The sequence below is a fragment of the Phlebotomus argentipes genome, unplaced genomic scaffold, assembly GCF_947086385.1.
Source record: "Phlebotomus argentipes unplaced genomic scaffold, Phlebotomus argentipes genome assembly scaffold_18, whole genome shotgun sequence".
In the NCBI taxonomy this organism is placed as follows: Eukaryota; Metazoa; Arthropoda; class Insecta; order Diptera; family Psychodidae; genus Phlebotomus; species Phlebotomus argentipes.
This window is the reverse complement of record NW_026776177.1, coordinates 4,354,386-4,370,260: the sequence shown is the minus strand read 5'-3', so window position 1 is coordinate 4,370,260 and position 15,875 is coordinate 4,354,386. Positions and strand designations below refer to the sequence as shown.

Sequence of the window (15,875 nt, the reverse complement as noted above, 5' to 3'; positions counted from 1 at the left end):
ATGATGTCAAGAGCACTCAATGTTGTCTACTGTAGCAACTCCGAAAATTTGCTATTGAAAATTGTCATATCAAGTACAATGTGCTTATCAATCTTATCAGTACTTTTGCGATTATTGACTTCTAAAATAATTTTTATTAGCAATATGAATTTAAATTTTGTAATCCGATCATGAAAATCATTGAAGAAACTATTTTTTTCGATACACTTGTAGAAATTTGGATCGTTTAGATCTAGTCTAGATCTAATGGAATGTTTCAACAACCTATTAAACTATTTTTTTCCAACAATCGAGGTAATTCACTTTCATCTTTATGACCTTGTTTAAGGCGACAGATATAAAATGATATGTATGTTAAAAACATCCAATATTTATTTAAAGCAGAAGAAATGAAAATATTTCGTTCAGCTTTTTGCAATATGATTTATTACTATCTGATAACACACACACACTGTTGACGACGTTCTCTATAATTCGGTCTTCGTGAAGTCATTCCCCTTTGGAGTTTCATGAATTGGAAGAGTTTTCCAGAAGTCCTCATTGCCGAAGCCATCGGTGATCTCAATGGTGAAATCCTTGTGTGATTTTATGAGCAAATAAGGCATCCGCTTGTTGGTGGTGACGGGAATCAGAGGCATTTCACCAAATTGTGGCTTGCCTTTGGTAACTGAGATGAAGAACTCTGAATATAATTGCACCATTATCTTCTCGTGAGTCCCAAGAGGAAGTTTCCTTAACGGAGTCTTGTAGATTATCATATTCTCCTCCGCATGTCCAGCTCCTTTGAATTTGTACGATGGTGCGAAGACACGCTGGAGACCGAAGAGTGAAGGATATGTGAAGTGGATTAGATAGACTGGTGCTTTAGCGAATTCAGCGTGAAGACGAGCACTTAAACTAATCCCAGCATCAAATAGTCGATCGCCAACCATTTTCACGACCTTCTCGAGGTTCTCCTCTGATATATTTTCCGTCTCAAAGTAGACTTTTCTTATGAATTTTGCCACACTTGGCTGATCCTTGAGAGCAACAGTTCCAGCATAATCCATAACAGCAGGAGCCAATTCCTCCCATCTGCTGTTCAGTTCATCAAGTCTTGATGGTGGATTGACGAAATCTGAAAGAATATCAATATTGGTAGAAATCATAATGAGAAATTAGAGCTCATTCTTACCAGCCACTGGATAGAGTCCTTCGGCGTCCGTTAGAGATACAACCCAAGGCAAATGGTTTATTTTTCCTGTTCTCAAGAGCACTTCTGGGTGTTCTGTGAGGAAAGGCAGAGATCCTGACTTCTCCACGACCACTCCGAAAGGTGAGAAAGGATTGTACAGCCACGGAAAGAAGAGTTTAGCACTCCTCACGACTTCCTCTGCAGGCTTCTTCTTCAGGCACATAATCATTTTCTTCGCATTCCCTGTCGGACACTCCAAATGGGCAGCAACTGCCATGGCCTTGTTCCTGGAATTCTCAGCCAGTACCCAGGGATTGAGGGCACATCCACTCTGTGACACACCGCGATGGAAGAGTCCTCTTGACAGTGGTGAGAAGTAGTGAAGATGCGTGCTTGCGCCGCCGGCAGACAGTCCAGTAAGTGTGACAGAATTGGGATTTCCGCCAAAGAAGTGGATGTTCTCCTTGACCCACTGCAAGGCCACAACTTGATCCTTCAATCCCATATTTCCAGGCACAACTTCATCTTCAGTGCTCAAGAATCCCATCGCTCCTACTCTGTAGTTTATCGTGACGAAAACCATCTCCTGATTCTCAACAACTCTTTCAGGTGTGAACGAAGATCCGCTGCCGAACATGAAAGCTCCACCGTGGATGTAAATGAAGACAGGAAGCTTCTTCTCACTATCCAAACTAGATGTCCAGACATTGAGGAAGAGGCAATCCTCCTCTCCCTGGACATTGGCCGCCTCCGTGTAACCAATATGAGATAGTTGCACGCAAAATGGACCAAATTCCGTGGCATTTTTCACTTCTGTCCACTTTTTCCGATACACTTTAACGGGCTCGAAACGCTTCTCGCCAACTGGAGACTCTCCATACTGGATTCCCTTGAAGGCGTAGAATTTAGGGAATTTCTCACCACGAATTGGTCCACTGAAGAGATTCACAATCACGTCCTCCTCCTCTTCGGCGGAGTGCACAGAAATTGCTCCCAAAAGGAGGCAGAAAATGATCACACTTGCGTAATGCATTCTCTCAGCTATCAGGCACGACTGATTGGTTCGAGATATTATACTGACCAGTTCAATGAAAACGCCTTCTATCTCACTTTGTTCATTATCTCCATGTGAGGTTTAGTTTCAGGGGTTTTCCACATGGTCGGGAAGATTGACATAACACCATGAATTTTTAATGATCTTGCGTGATCTCAATTACTCTGAATAATTGTAGAACAATATTGCGCTAACTGTGCAAATATGCCCTACAAATCATCAGTATTTGCTCTAATTTACATTCGTCTAGCCATTTATTATTTATTCTTTTACGATAAAATGAACTTCTGGCTCAACAACATTTTTTTATGACATTGATAACAGCTGATAAGCCTCACAGCTCGATCTTCGGAGGCGCCTTAGGAGCATTATATTTGGCGAATTCAGCAATTGGGAGTGAATACCAAAATTTCTCATTTCCAAATCCCTCGGTGATCTCTATTGAGATGTCAGATGGCGATTTGATGTGCAGGAAAGGCATCCTTAATTTATTTGTGATGGGAATCATCGTCAAATCTGCCATTTGAGGCTTTCCATTGGCAAAAGAAGTGAAGATTTCTGAGTAGAGCTTCACCATTTGCTGCTCCTCGCCACTCAGAGGAGTCTTTCTGAAGGCAGTCTTGTAAATCATGAAGATATCATCACCATGACCAGCTCCTTTGAATTTATGGTCAGGCACATAAATGTGATGCACTCCATATTGAGCGGGGAAGGTGAAGTACATGAGATAAACAGGAGATTTGAGGTATTCAGCATGAAGACGAGCACTTAAACTAATCCCGGCAGCAAAGAGTCTATCACTGACCATGTCTACGAATTTGTCGAAATTCTCTTCAGAGATATCTTCTCTATTGAGGTAGAATTTCTTCAGCATTTTCGCCACACTTGGCTGATCGTGGCGAGAGACAGAGCCGCCATAATCAAGCACAGCAGGAGCCAATTCTTCCCATCTGCTGTTCAACTCTTCAATCTTCGAAGGAGGATCGATGAGATCTGAAAGGACAGCCGATTAGACATTACTTATCTTAGAATCTAGACTAGTGCTTCTCACCTGCAACTGGATAAAGTCCCTCAGAGTCCGTTAGCGAAACAATCCACGGCAGATCAGACACTCTTCCCTTTCTTATGAGATCCTCTGGGTGATCTGTGAGAAAAGGACGAACTCCTTTCTTCTCCACAACCACACCGAAGGGCGAGAAGGGATTGTAGAGCCATGGCTGGAAAAGTCTTGCGCTCATCACAATATCCTGTGCAGATTTGCTCTTCAAGCATTTAATCATCTCTTTAACACTTCCAGTTGGACAATCTAGCTTCTCAGCCACGATTTTGGCCTTCTTCTTTGAGCGCTCAGCGAAAACCCAAGGATTGAGGGCGCATCCACTCTGGGAAATTCCCCGATGAAACAATCCCGAAGAGAGTGGTGAGAAGTAGTGAAGATGCGTGCTTGCGCCACCAGCAGATAGTCCAGTGATCGTTACTGAATCTGGATTCCCGCCAAAAGCCTTGATATTCTCCTTAATCCACTCCAGCGCCACAACTTGATCCTTCAATCCCATGTTTCCAGGCACAACTTCGTCCTCAGTACTCAGAAATCCCATCGCACCGAGTCGGTAGTTGAAGAGGACAAAGACAGCCTCTTGATGTTGAAGAATTCTCTCAGGATCCAAATTATTTGCAGTATTGTACATGAAAGCTCCTCCGTGGATGTGAATGAAGACTGGGAGATTCTTCTCAGTGTCCAAACTGGTGGTGTAGACATTGAGGAAGAGACAATCCTCTTCTCCAACTACTTCAGTTTTGTCTGGATCACCCAAGTGAGGAAGTTGAATGCATTTTGGACCGAATTCTGTGGCATTTCTCACTTCAGTCCACTTCTCTCGAAAGAGACCAACTGACTCGAAGCGTTTCTCCCCAACAGGAGAATCTCCATATTGGATCCCTTTGAAGACGTACAGATTTGGGAGTTTCACTCCTCGAATGGGACCATTAAGGAGTTCCACAATAGCCTCATCTTTGGCCGATTCAATTGCCAATATTCCGAAGAGGAGACACAGAAAAATTCCACCTTTGAAATGCATCACTTAAGCTCTGAAGCACGACTGATAACCAACCATCAGACAACAGATAATATTCCCTGTATTCCACAGATAACGTGTTTCTTTGCCCACTTAATTCTCTCAAAATAGTGTCTCTCTCTCTCGTGTCTCTCTTAATTCTGGGAAAACAGCACATTAATCTGTATATTGAAAAAGAATATAGTCTCTTTATATCACTGAAAAGCACAATATGAAGTAATCATAGTGAAAAAGCTTCATTTCAACTTTCATTTAGGAGCCATTATATATTATGTATATGTAAACTTTTGAAGTGGATTGAAATAATTGACCCAATTTAGGTTTTTCCCATTCACGTTGACGATATCTTCAATGACCACCATTAAAGATTATTTCAGATCAATAAAAAACCTTTGCTTTACTCCATTTTTATTCTTATTGGTTTTTTTCTTCGTTGAATTACCACAATCTGTCGGAGAAAACAATCTCTTTGAAAATACTATCTTGCTTATCGTGACTGACTGTTGTCTTCCTAGATCTCATGGCGTCCTGGACCTTCTCCTTCACTTCGTTCATCTTGATGTCATTGCGAATGTAGAAGAGCCTCACGAGTTGATCCTCACTGATTGACGGATAATTTGCAAAAAGCGTGTGCAAATCCAACACGAGCATCTCAAAGTCGCAAGTCAGGAGATTTGCCAGCGTCGAGATGATCTTAATCGGAGAATCTGCACCCTTAATTCCACATCCAGTTTCATCGAATAGCGCTCTGAGCTGATTTGTCTCATCGTTGATCTTCTTGGCCAGCACATGACACTCTTGTTGCGGTTTGCTGATCCTCTTGGACAACATGGCGCGAAGGTAGCGCTTCACGACAATCTTCTGCGCCTCCTGGATCACATACTCGAAGTTGATGACTCTCAGATGATTGTAGTCATTAAAGTAGTCCGCGAGGGTGGCGCAAATTGTCTCCACAGTGACACTGGAGCCTGTCCACTTGGCCGTGAAGAGTTCATTGAAGTGTACCTCGAGATCCAGGAAGGCCTCCTCGAGGAGGAACGACGCCGCCTCATCTCTTAGTTGCTGGAATGTACTGACCAACTCCTCGAAGTGCTCATAGCGATCAGTGCGCGCCTTTGGCCAGTACAGCTGCTTCATCTGATGCGCCAGCTCAATCATTTGCTGGCAGTTGTTCACGATGGTGATCATGTGCTGTGTGAAGTATGGAGCCCGACTGCGATCGCGAAAGTGAGCCTCCTTGAACTCAAAAATGCCCACTCGATATTTCCTTCCATAGATCACCACTTGCTGGATGCTCAGCACCAGAGCATTGAAGGTCAATTCGGAGTGAATAGTGTTGGTGACCTGGAGATTCTGGTCTATCATCTGGAAGATGATCACCGGCGCTGAGGTGTGATAGTACTTCTCCTGGTCCTCCTCATCTGGCGGTGATCCATTTTGCCAGTCCTGCTTCTCCGTCTCCAGCGTCTTCGTCATCCACTCCTCGTAATTCTTCTCCATAGTCTTCAGATACTCCGTTTCCATCTGCTTCAGCAATTCAGGCTTGATAAGTGGCCCCACAATTGTCAAATCCACACGCAGTTCCGGATGTGCCATGAGTTCTGCACCTGTGTAGGTATTTGTGATCCAGGATAATATCGAAACGTACTCATTGCCCTCCAATCCTTGCAGCACGATGTCTTCCAGTGACTTGGAGAGAGCAGAATGGTACATCTTCACGTATTCACTGAAGATGTCATAGTGCGGCGGAAAGCACGGCACGCAAAGCGACTTAACAACTCTCAAATCCTCAAGCATGAATTGACGAGTGATCTCCAGGTTCCTCACCAGCCACAGCTTGTTGTCTGTGCGCTCCTCCAGCATTGATCCCTCAATTCTCTGCACCACAGACTTGTTGAGCACATCCATGGCCATCTTTCGCCACTGCTTTGGTCTTCCCGGAGGCAAGAATCCCGTCTGCTTTTGCTGCGCCAAAGCAAACTGATCACTCTTCTCCTCACGCTCGATAATCCTCAGTGCTGTGACAATCACCGTGGGTTCCTTCCGAACGGTGTTCAAAGCGCGATTGAGAATCAGGCGGATCTTTCTCTCCAGCTCCTGAGAAACAGTCTCCACCTTTTCAAAGTATCGCTTCAGAGTGATTTTATCATGCACATACTGCTTTGGCAGCTTATGCAGTTCAAAGAGAAGATCATCCCGAGAATTCTCCAAGTCCGACAGACACTGATGGGCGTGGAGGAGCTTATCTTCCTCAATCCACTGCATTGTCTTTGACACACTCGATTGCACGGTGAAGATATGTTTCAGATTCTCCATTGCTGTGGCATATTGAGAGTGCTTTGTGTTTTCATCTCGCACCGGATCCAGGGCATCATTGATTTCAGGCACTGTGGACAGGAGATCCTCCACTTCTTTCATCCTGCAAGACAAACTCCGTAAGATTGTACTTCATAATCAGGACAATTTTTTACCCTTACCTAACTTTAATGTCCTCAATGTTGGCCAGACAAGATTCCAATTGCTTCAGACCCACTCTCACACCGTCCAATTGGTTCTGCATCGCTGTCTTCAGTTGTGACTCCACAGAAGCTTTCTTCCGGGAGATTCTGTTGCGATACTGATCAACTTTCTCAAGTTGCCCAGAGCGTGGCAACATATTTTTCACATCTCTTATCGCCAACTCCTTCGCCTCTCGTTCCAGCTCTTGCAAATCCATTGTAAATCCCACGGAAAAGCCTCAAAATCACGAAAATTGTGGAAAAGCCTTCAGCTGCACCACGAAAACAAAACAAATGTCACGACGTCAGTGCAACTCGTATAAAACATCGTTGAAACGCCATGTTTCACATATGTTTCACGTATTTGACTATCGGATTAAATGTGGATTTTTCCCGAAAAATCGCAAGCTTTTCACTGATGGTGAGGACTTTTTACACTGAGAGAAACTCAGCGATTGCATCGGCAGCTGGCAAATGGAATGTGAAAGATTTTCGGGGGAAATTCTCCGCGAGTCGATGAAGTCGATGAAGTGGGGGAGGCACGTCAGCTGATTCGATGAGTTGTGTGTTTTCTTGGAGAAGAGCGCGTCGTTCCGTGAGAAAAGATCATTTTCAGTGCGGATTTCGCAAGTAGAATGGACAGTCAGGTATGTTAGCAGGTGTGGGAGATGCTATAGGCTATTTTTATCAGCAGACGCTGTGCGAGAAGCGCAGTTTTCGGGGTGTTTATTGAGACGTTTCGCACATTGGTGGGGGCAATGCGAACAATGGTGCTCTGTTTGTGACGAAACTGTCTTGGCAAACAGCAAAATTATGGCTTATAATGATGTTAAATAACACCCGCAGGCACCTTGTGATGGTTATCTGCTGGAAGTGATTGACAACAAGTGGCGCCAAGACGAGCTTCCGCACGATCAGATTGCGGTGCCAATTGAGAATCTGCCGGATCTGGAGGCGGACAATGGAGATTCCCATTTAACGCTCAAGGAACAGGTGAGCACGCAATCTCTCTCCTCCACGCTCCACAGATTCTCGGTCACTTTCCATTTCTCTACAGCGCATAATTGCGTTTTTCTTCTTCTGGGTTTCAGGAGCAAAAGTGGAATGATCTAGCTCTGGGATCGCTGGCACCCGAATTGGCGCTCACTGACCAGAATATCGGTGGTATCTGAGCCACGCCCAGCACAGTGAATCAGTGATTAAGGACGTTAGCAGTGTGAGTGTTGTGAAAATGAACAGAAATCTACATTCCCCGACCAAATTGACGGAGTTCGCCAGAGATTGGGATGAGGAGCCCGAGACGCTGCTCTCCAAGTTTGTCACAAAAATCACCAATGCCTACAATGCCAGCTACAACTCAGTCAATGTGGCTCCTTCCACGTCCTCGGCAGATCCGCCCAGGATTCTCCATCCAACAATCGTCGAGGAGAGTCTCCAGGGCGCTTCGGCGATGCCCAGCGGCGCCGCGGAGAGGGAAGGGACTCCCATTGACGTGAGTGAGAGCAGTTACGCCAACACACCCACGGACTCAGCCTCGATAGCTGAATCGGCAGAGGTGAGAACTCCCACGAGCATCATGCAACGGATCAGCAACTTGGTGGCCTTCGGGAATCGCGACCTGCAGAGCTACAGAGACACGGAGCTGCAGAGATTCTGGATGCCGGACGCCAAGTCCAAGGAGTGTTACGAGTGCACACAGAAGTTCTCCACATTCCGTCGGAAGCACCATTGTCGCCTCTGTGGGCAGATTTTCTGTTCCAAGTGCTGCAATCAAGTGGTTCCCGGAAAGATTATCAAGTGCTCTGAGCCACTGAAAGTGTGCACATATTGCTCGAAGATTGTTCTGCGCTATCTCAATTCACCAGAAATTCAGCTCGACTTGAAGTCCGATTTGCAAGCGTTGCAGGATGATTTGTCCATCAAATTGGCCACCGAAGGACCGAATATCAGCAGTCCTGACTTGTCTGTGAGTTCGCCGCTGAGGCGGAAGATCTCAGTGGGATATCAGGAGGAGAAGCTGGTGTCGTATCCCAACACAACGCTCACGAGTGGCGACAGGAAGACGATTTTGCAGCAATTGACATCCCTGCAATTGCTCAGCGAGGAGTTTCTGAAGAATCTCCCAATGCACAATCGCGGAGGGGATTTGGTGCGCTATCTCATGGCGAATCAGAAGTCATCGGACAGGATGCAAGCCGAAGCCATTCTCAATACCATGATTGAGGCGGGATTCCTGCTTGTCGTGCCGCCGGGCAGTGAAGAGGCGGAATTTGAGGAGGACAGTCTGTACAAGACCATCCAGAAGAGTGACATTCTCTCCTCGCAGATCTGTTCGCGCCACGGAGGACAGCAGAATGTCGATGTGTCCATTGTGGCGCGTCCTGCCTTTGCGGAGGGAAACATTTTCGGTGATTTCCAGGACAATTCCATCAGTTCCATCAAAGACTTCGATCTGCAGAACAATCTTCTGTCCACGGCGGGTTCCAAGCCACTCTTGGAGGCGTTCTGCACGCACGAGGAGCGTCTTCTGCATCAGTTGCTGCGCAATGAGAATCTGGATCCGGAGTGGTCGAAGATTCTCATTCCTTTGTGCGCCAGGGTGTCGAATACCATTAAGCCTGGCCAGTATGGAGCGGATCTCATGGATATCCGTGGCTTTGTGAACTTCAAGAAAGTCCCTGGTGGCAAGAGAACCGAATCCCAGATCATCGGCGGCGTGGCTTTCACGAAGAATGTCGCGCACAAGGACATGATCACAAAAGTTGAGCGTCCTCGAATACTTCTGCTGCAGTGTCCGATTGTCTATCAGCGCGTGGAGGGGAAGTTCGTGAGTCTGGAGACTCTCATGCTGCAGGAGGAGGAATATCTGCGCAATGTGACGGCGAGGATTCGAAGTCTGGAGCCGAATGTGGTGCTGGTGCATAAGAATGTGGCGGGAATTGCCCAGGATATGCTGAGGAAGAGAGGAATCACTCTCGTGCTGGACGTGAAATTGTCTGTGCTGGAGAGATTGTCGAGATACTTGGAGTGTGACGTCGTTTCATCCATAGATTCCAACATTGGTCGTCCGACACTTGGTGTTTGTGATATGTTTTGCATCCGGACGTTCACTGATGAGCAAGGAGTGACGAAGACACTCATGTTCTTCGAGATGCCGTCGTCTCCGCGGGCTTTCTGTGTCCTCTTGAGAGGTGGGAATAATGCTGAATTGACGAGAGTGAAGAGAGTGGCTTCTTTTCTCTTGTACGTGAGATACAATTGGCGTCTGGAGATGTCATTTCTGCTGGATGAATTCGCCAGACCACCATCACCGAAGCCCAACATCTTTGACTCCAAGGAGCAGTCACCGGTGAAGCCACTGGAGGAGGAAGAGGCCACGACGAAGAGCAAGTCGCTGAAGAGTCGCATAGATGATAAGGCAATTCACAAAGAACACGTTCCGGATTGCTCAGATCCGCTGAGAGCCACAAATCCGCCAGCAATCGATCAAGAGCCAGAGTCTTCAGTTGTGGAGCTTCACGTGCAGCCACTGTATGACAACAAATTCCGAACAGCCCTGAGTTCGACGGTGCTTTCAGTGTCGCCATTTGTCTCCTTTCCGCTGCCCTTCCTGGAGACGGAGATTGGGCGGAAGTGTCACTTGCGGTCACGCTTTCCTAATGAGTTGTACTACTCAAAGCAATTCTCCAGTCCAATCGAGAGGATTCCCAGTCTCGAGGAGTCGACGAGAAGTGAGATTAAGAAGGATGTGGCGATGGTGAAGAAGTCTCATGACTTTGTTAATCACAAGATCACCAGTTCGATGGATAGTAAGGATTTGCAGGGGCTTTTGGCGAGTTTCAGAGCGACTGGAGGTCGTCTGTTGAAGACCAGGCAAATGAGGAGGCAGAAGATTGATGAGAAGAGTGAGGAGGAGAGTCAAAAATGCCTGGATTCCTTCATCTACAAGGATGCACTGGTCATTGAGAATCACCAGAGACTGCCTGTGCTGTTCTGCAGCTACAATTACAGTCCGAAATCCTCATGCCACCAGCCGACATTCTGTGCTCAGCCCTCTTTTCTCAATATGCAGTTCTACGGGCAGAATGACATCATGCTGGGCCACTTCCTGGAGCGCTACTGCTTCCGCAGTTCCTACATTTGTCCCTCGTGCAACTGCCCGATGATGGATCACGTGAGGAGGTATGTGCACTCGATGGGATGCATCCAAGTGCAGCTGGCGGAGGATCAGCAGAAGAGGAGTCCCGATGGTGGCAGTATTCTGATCACTTCCTGGTGTTCTGTGTGCAAAGAGTCCACACCGAGTGTTCCCATCTCCAATGACACGCACTGTCTGTCGTTTGCCAAATATCTGGAGCAGCGCTTCCACGGACACGCGTACAAGAGGCGCGACGTGAGTGTCCAGCAGGAGAACAATAATGCCAAATGCAATCATTCACTCCATCGGCAGCACATTCACTACTTCAGCCACAAGGGAATTGTGGCCAGTTTCATGTACACGCCAATTGAGGTGTGGGAGATTTCCCTGCCGCCGCTGGTGATCCAGCTGAGGCGTGCCAAGCCGTATGACAGCAACAAAGTGCTGGAGGACATTAAGATGTTCGCGCAGAAGGGATACGAAGTGTATGCGAAGATTTACGATCGACTGGCGCAGATTTCGACGGAAGTGGAATCGCCGAAGCTGCTGAGTCTCAAGAGTCTCGTGAATCGGGATCAGATGATCTTCAAGCAGCGTGTGGAGATTGTCCAGACGCTGCTCACGGAGCGCGAGGTGAATTCCAGGGACATCAATGATGCCATGCTGATGGTGAAGAGAGCCTTGGCGGAGAGTATTGAAGTTTGGGGTCCGCGTCTTCATGAGGCGGAGAGTCAGACCAAGAATTCCTCATCTGTCGATTCCGGGGCGGATGTTGAGGAGGGCAGTGAATCCACAGACGATGGGGATGATGTGGCGGGAAAGGGAGTGAGTCAAGCTGTGGATGTGATTCAGAGTGAGAAGAATAACAAGGACTTCTTCGATAAGAAGACAGTGAAGAGTCTCCTGAGTCAATTGCTTCCGTCTTCTGGCCAAGTGAACACACTCCAATCACCGCTGCCACTGCATGAACATCACACGCTTCCGCTGGGTGCTTTTCCGATTCTCGTTCACGATCAGGATCTCAGCTCGATGATTTCCTACAGTCTCATGTCGAATGACTACAAGAAGTGTCTGGAGATCATGGCGATGCCACAGGTGTCGGAGAGTGGCAACAGTCCGAGTGTGAAGAGGAAGAGTGAGTCGTCGGGTGAGAAGGAGGATCGTGAGAGTGAGAAGAGCAAATCTTCCCATCACATTGAGCTCCACTTCCAGGATTCCACCACGCAATTCACCTGCAAAGTCTATTTTGCGCGGGAATTTGATCTGCTGCGCAACAAAGTGCTAATCCCACCGCCTGGACGATTCTCCGGCGAGAAGGAGTCCAAGTCGATGGATGAGGTGACTGAGGATGTGGCCAAGGCGACTGTCGATCGGAAGTGCAGCAGCAACAGTCTGGGAAGTCAGGGACAGAAGCCGCCTGAGTATCTCACGGCGGAGACTGAGCGGGTGCGACAGTCCTTCGCCCGATCCCTGTGCCGCAGCATCCAGTGGGAGGCGAAGGGTGGCAAGAGTGGCTCCAAGTTCTCCAAGACCACCGACGATCGCTTCGTGCTGAAGGAGATGACGAAGCAGGATGTGGCGATTTTTGAGAATTTCGCTCCCAACTACTTTGACTACATCCACGATTGCCTGCAGCACGACAAGCCGACGCTTCTGGCCAAGATCCTGGGCGTGTTCAAGGTGGTGGTGAAGAAGAAGGACAGCGATCGAGAGAAATCTGTGCTGGTGATGGAGAATCTCTTCTTCGATCGTGAAATCTCCAATAAGTTCGATCTCAAGGGATCGGACAGGAATCGCTTGGTGGATCCGACAAATCAGGAGGGAGAAATTGTGCTGCTTGACCAGAATCTCATTCAAAGTGAGTGTGAATCAATTGTTAGCGAAGCTCTTATGATTTAGGTAAATATTTTTCTGTGAATTCTTTGCAGTGTCGTGGTCAAATCCGCTCTACATTCTCACGCATAGTCGGACTATTTTGCGCGAAGCTATTCATCGGGATGCGTCATTCCTGGAGAAGAACGATGTGATGGATTACTCTCTGCTGGTCGGTCTGGATGGGCAGGAGAAGCTGCTCGTGCTGGGCATCATTGACTACATTCGCACCTTCACGTTGGACAAGCGACTGGAGTCGCTGGTGAAGCAAACAGGGCTGCTCGGCGGCCAAGGGAAGCTGCCCACGGTGATCTCGCCGAAGCCGTACAAGCAGCGCTTCAGCGAGGCCATGGAGAGGTACTTCCTGGTGGTGCCGGATCGATGGGAGGGACTGGCGAAGAAGTGACAGTTCTATTTCCTCATGTTGTACACAATAAATCCACAATAATAAAATCACTTTCACATGCAAGCGATGATTGACAGGATAATTGCCTGTCGATGAGGGTTGCTGGAGTCGATGAGGGTTTCATGGGTAGTCATTCCGCCATGGATTTCCGGAGGGATAGCATGATGCGGCGAATGAGCCTGAGGCCTCAATCCAGGAGTCCCTCGAGGTAAAATCCTCTGTGCAGAAGATAAATCCACAGGCAACGCGCCACTGTTTTCTCTGTCACTTCCAGGAGGCAATCGATCATCAAGGCTCCTGTTCATCACAGTCTCTACACGAATTCCCTAGTCTTTGGCCTCGTCACCCAGAAAACCCGCCGTCGCGACTCACGCTTCGACGTCAATGAGAATTGCGATGGGAAGTTGCGCTTCTACAAGACGCCACAAACTGTGGCGGATCAGCTGAAGAGCCTGATGAACAGTGCTTTTGAGGATCGCTGCAACATCTACTCAGACTACAGGAAGTACAATGCGAAGAGGAGCAAAGTTCTCTGTCAACTGCTGGCGCAGGAGATCAAGAGGAGCGCCAAATCCGTGGGAATGCGACGCTCTCGAGTCGTGACGCTGGTGAGTGTGATTCCCAAGCTTCAGCAGGGCGTCCATTGCTCAATGATGTTCTTCCAAGACCCGAAGAAGGATCTCCACGCAAGTCACAAGTATGAAACGCCCACATTCTTTATTCTTGGAGTTGTCTTCTTAGTGTACAAGGATTGAGGACTCTTTAACCAAAACCACAGAAAGAGTATAAATAGGAAATGAAGCTTAGAACCTACATTTTTCTCTCATATTCTTTCGATTGTATGGTGGAAGACTCTCTTCCTTCCGAGACGTCTGGAAAAATAGAAGAACAACGGAAGTGTTTCAGTGGTTTCAGTGCAGAAGTTGACATGGTTGCCCTTTAAATTGGGCAATTCAGATATGAATGATTACACAATTAATTACAAAAGCTTCAACCATGGTTTAAAGAAAAAAGCAAACAGAAGGTCGAGTAAACAAATATCTTTGCATAAAACTCTCGAAAATCCAATTTCTCAACATCTCAAGAAAGCAACCAAAAATTGCCTCTGGAAAAATCTTTATTTAATTCAATACAATTGTAGAAAAATGTGTGTTTTTTCGAGTGTGTGTATATATAAATTCTTTTTCTCTCTCTCTCATCAAAATTAAGTGGAAATGCACTCCGTGACCCGCGTGACAAGCGTGTGAAATGTATTTTAAAGAGTGTGTAAATCATAAGAACAGCGATGAAAGCACGCCTTGCATTAGGATGTTCGCTGTTTCTTAGCAATATTGCTGCAAAAGAAAATCCGGAACTCTTAAACTAGCAACTTGAGAGCATTTTGTTCGATTAATGTGCTGGGCAGTTTTAGGGTAAAGGTAAGCGATATGGCGTGATTAGTTGGAGTCGCAGTGTTAATTATGGCAATTGTCCAGCGCTTACACGAGCATGTCGTAGTCAGGCACTCCTTGCTGTCGAGATTCCATGTATTTCGCATGAAGCTCGCCACTGATGGCGAATCCTTTGACCGCCTTGTCCTCCTTCATCAGGCCTCGCCATTTAACCTGGAAGATTGAGCGGTAATTTATTTGCAAAACAGTCTGAGCCTGAAGAGATGAACAATCCTTGAATATTCCTTACCAGTTTGGGGAATCTGTCGTCATCCAGGACGTACTTGTCGCCCAGCAAGAAGGTGAACATATCGGCTCTCTCGCACCACGGCCAGATCATGAAGTCCACCATTCCTGGCGCATTGCCACAGAAGAAGTCCGTTCCGCGCGTCTGCAGCTCCTTCTCGAAGAAGTCCAGGCGATTGCTGATCTCCGTCACAGTTCCCGGCACGTGTTCACCGACGAAAACCTTGTACATCACATCTATGACCGTGTCGAACTTCTTGATCAACAGTCGGTCCTTGGCTTTCGCCAGCGGCGTGCGCGGATAGAGAGGTCGCTGGGGGAACTTCTCGTCCAGATAGTCACAGATGACGAGAGACTCATAAAGATTAGCACCGCCGCTCTCATTGGGCAGATCCACGGCCGGAACTGTGCCCATGGGACTCCGCTCGTACAGCCACTCGGGCTTGGCTTTCAAATTCACGTAGATTGAGTGGTGCGGAATCTCCTTGGCGTCCAGGACGAGGTGGACGCGATGCGCATAAGGACAGAAGCGCATGGAGTAGAGCCTGATCTTGCCGTCGTCCTGGAGTGTGGGCAGTGGGGCTCCTAAAAGGCGTGACAAGGTCATTACGTCACTTCTAAAAATACTGCCGCTGTTTAATCGAGGATTACAGCCGGCAAAGTCATATGATCGCTCTCACCTGTGGCCAAATGCTTCCCGTTGCTCATTTTGGACTGCTTTTGATTGCTGAGGCGCCGAGAAAAAACTGAAAACTCAGACAATGAAGGTGTTTTTGCCGCGTGCCCAGTAACCAAAGGCTTGAGCGAGTGACTGAACTCACGAACCGCTTTTGACATCGCTTCCAGTTTGAGGGGGAGGAGCCGCGGGGGGCAGCCGGTGGAGGCCAGATGTTCAATTGGAAGTGGTTCGCGTCGCGGCTGTGCTAAAGACACAGGGTGTTAAGCAAATGCTCTTTATTTCTCCCGTGGAGAATGAATGAAT

General features: G+C 47.4%; 7 protein-coding genes across 8 annotated transcripts; 3 read left to right on the top strand and 4 right to left on the bottom strand.

The window, feature by feature from the left end:
* Positions 1–406: 406 nt before the first annotated feature.
* On the bottom strand, positions 407–2,246 carry LOC132259640 (venom carboxylesterase-6-like). The gene is made up of 2 exons (XM_059757355.1): positions 1,175–2,246; positions 407–1,117 (listed from the first exon to the last, which is right to left on the bottom strand). The coding sequence occupies exons 1-2, from the start codon at positions 2,205–2,207 to the stop codon at positions 468–470; spliced, it is 1,683 nt and encodes a 560-aa protein (XP_059613338.1). The 5' UTR covers positions 2,208–2,246; the 3' UTR covers positions 407–467.
* A 316-nt stretch (positions 2,247–2,562) lies between these two features.
* LOC132260998 (venom carboxylesterase-6-like) lies at positions 2,563–4,344 on the bottom strand. Its single transcript, XM_059759461.1, has 2 exons — positions 3,280–4,344; positions 2,563–3,221 (listed from the first exon to the last, which is right to left on the bottom strand). Exons 1-2 carry the CDS (start codon positions 4,304–4,306, stop codon positions 2,563–2,565), a joined length of 1,686 nt encoding a protein of 561 aa, XP_059615444.1. The 5' UTR covers positions 4,307–4,344.
* A 356-nt stretch (positions 4,345–4,700) lies between these two features.
* On the bottom strand, positions 4,701–7,174 carry LOC132259419 (exocyst complex component 3). Its single transcript, XM_059757051.1, has 2 exons — positions 6,781–7,174; positions 4,701–6,722 (listed from the first exon to the last, which is right to left on the bottom strand). The coding sequence occupies exons 1-2, from the start codon at positions 7,017–7,019 to the stop codon at positions 4,742–4,744; spliced, it is 2,220 nt and encodes a 739-aa protein (XP_059613034.1). The 5' UTR covers positions 7,020–7,174; the 3' UTR covers positions 4,701–4,741.
* Positions 7,175–7,337: 163 nt separating this feature from the next.
* LOC132260028 (anaphase-promoting complex subunit 13) lies at positions 7,338–8,003 on the top strand. The gene is made up of 3 exons (XM_059757931.1): positions 7,338–7,448; positions 7,648–7,794; positions 7,893–8,003. Exons 1-3 carry the CDS (start codon positions 7,437–7,439, stop codon positions 7,971–7,973), a joined length of 240 nt encoding a protein of 79 aa, XP_059613914.1. The 5' UTR covers positions 7,338–7,436; the 3' UTR covers positions 7,974–8,003.
* On the top strand, positions 7,919–13,280 carry LOC132260027 (putative 1-phosphatidylinositol 3-phosphate 5-kinase). Its single transcript, XM_059757930.1, has 2 exons — positions 7,919–12,797; positions 12,868–13,280. Exons 1-2 carry the CDS (start codon positions 8,033–8,035, stop codon positions 13,215–13,217), a joined length of 5,115 nt encoding a protein of 1,704 aa, XP_059613913.1. The 5' UTR covers positions 7,919–8,032; the 3' UTR covers positions 13,218–13,280.
* A 78-nt stretch (positions 13,281–13,358) lies between these two features.
* On the top strand, positions 13,359–13,972 carry LOC132259661 (uncharacterized). The gene is made up of 2 exons (XM_059757385.1): positions 13,359–13,425; positions 13,492–13,972. Exons 1-2 carry the CDS (start codon positions 13,379–13,381, stop codon positions 13,970–13,972), a joined length of 528 nt encoding a protein of 175 aa, XP_059613368.1. The 5' UTR covers positions 13,359–13,378.
* Positions 13,973–13,977: 5 nt separating this feature from the next.
* LOC132259654 (pyrimidodiazepine synthase-like) lies at positions 13,978–15,786 on the bottom strand. Of its 2 annotated transcripts, XM_059757378.1 has the most exons (4): positions 15,574–15,786; positions 14,898–15,478; positions 14,700–14,821; positions 14,396–14,551 (listed from the first exon to the last, which is right to left on the bottom strand). In XM_059757378.1, the coding sequence occupies exons 1-4, from the start codon at positions 15,728–15,730 to the stop codon at positions 14,521–14,523; spliced, it is 891 nt and encodes a 296-aa protein (XP_059613361.1). In that variant the 5' UTR covers positions 15,731–15,786; the 3' UTR covers positions 14,396–14,520. The 2 variants fall into 2 exon arrangements, with proteins under 2 accessions (XP_059613362.1, XP_059613361.1); XM_059757379.1 differs by lacking the exons at positions 14,396–14,551; positions 15,574–15,786 and adding an exon at positions 13,978–14,089 and having other exon boundaries at positions 14,898–15,500.
* Between the last annotated feature and the right edge of the window lie 89 nt (positions 15,787–15,875).

Bases quoted from the DNA above. Each gene is read 5' to 3' on its own strand.
- LOC132259640 (XM_059757355.1), bottom strand. From the start codon at position 2,207: ATGCATTACGCAAGTGTGATCATTTTCTGCCTCCTTTTGGGAGCAATT. The intron at 1,118-1,174 runs GTAAGAATGAGC...ATATTCTTTCAG, and splicing joins AGGACTCTATCCAGTGGCTG to ATTTCGTCAATCCACCATCA.
- LOC132260998 (XM_059759461.1), bottom strand. From the start codon at position 4,306: ATGCATTTCAAAGGTGGAATTTTTCTGTGTCTCCTCTTCGGAATATTG. The intron at 3,222-3,279 runs GTGAGAAGCACT...CTGTCCTTTCAG, and splicing joins GGGACTTTATCCAGTTGCAG to ATCTCATCGATCCTCCTTCG.
- LOC132259419 (XM_059757051.1), bottom strand. From the start codon at position 7,019: ATGGATTTGCAAGAGCTGGAACGAGAGGCGAAGGAGTTGGCGATAAGA. The intron at 6,723-6,780 runs GTAAGGGTAAAA...TTTGTCTTGCAG, and splicing joins ATTGAGGACATTAAAGTTAG to GATGAAAGAAGTGGAGGATC.
- LOC132260028 (XM_059757931.1), top strand. The intron at 7,795-7,892 runs GTGAGCACGCAA...TCTGGGTTTCAG, and splicing joins ATTTAACGCTCAAGGAACAG to GAGCAAAAGTGGAATGATCT.
- LOC132260027 (XM_059757930.1), top strand. From the start codon at position 8,033: ATGAACAGAAATCTACATTCCCCGACCAAATTGACGGAGTTCGCCAGA. The intron at 12,798-12,867 runs GTGAGTGTGAAT...AATTCTTTGCAG, and splicing joins TGACCAGAATCTCATTCAAA to TGTCGTGGTCAAATCCGCTC.
- LOC132259661 (XM_059757385.1), top strand. From the start codon at position 13,379: ATGATGCGGCGAATGAGCCTGAGGCCTCAATCCAGGAGTCCCTCGAG. The intron at 13,426-13,491 runs GTAAAATCCTCT...TGTCACTTCCAG, and splicing joins CAATCCAGGAGTCCCTCGAG to GAGGCAATCGATCATCAAGG.
- LOC132259654 (XM_059757378.1), bottom strand. From the start codon at position 15,730: ATGTCAAAAGCGGTTCGTGAGTTCAGTCACTCGCTCAAGCCTTTGGTT. The intron at 15,479-15,573 runs GTGAGAGCGATC...CACGCCTTTTAG, and splicing joins CGGGAAGCATTTGGCCACAG to GAGCCCCACTGCCCACACTC. The intron at 14,822-14,897 runs GTAAGGAATATT...TCAATCTTCCAG, and splicing joins ACGACAGATTCCCCAAACTG to GTTAAATGGCGAGGCCTGAT.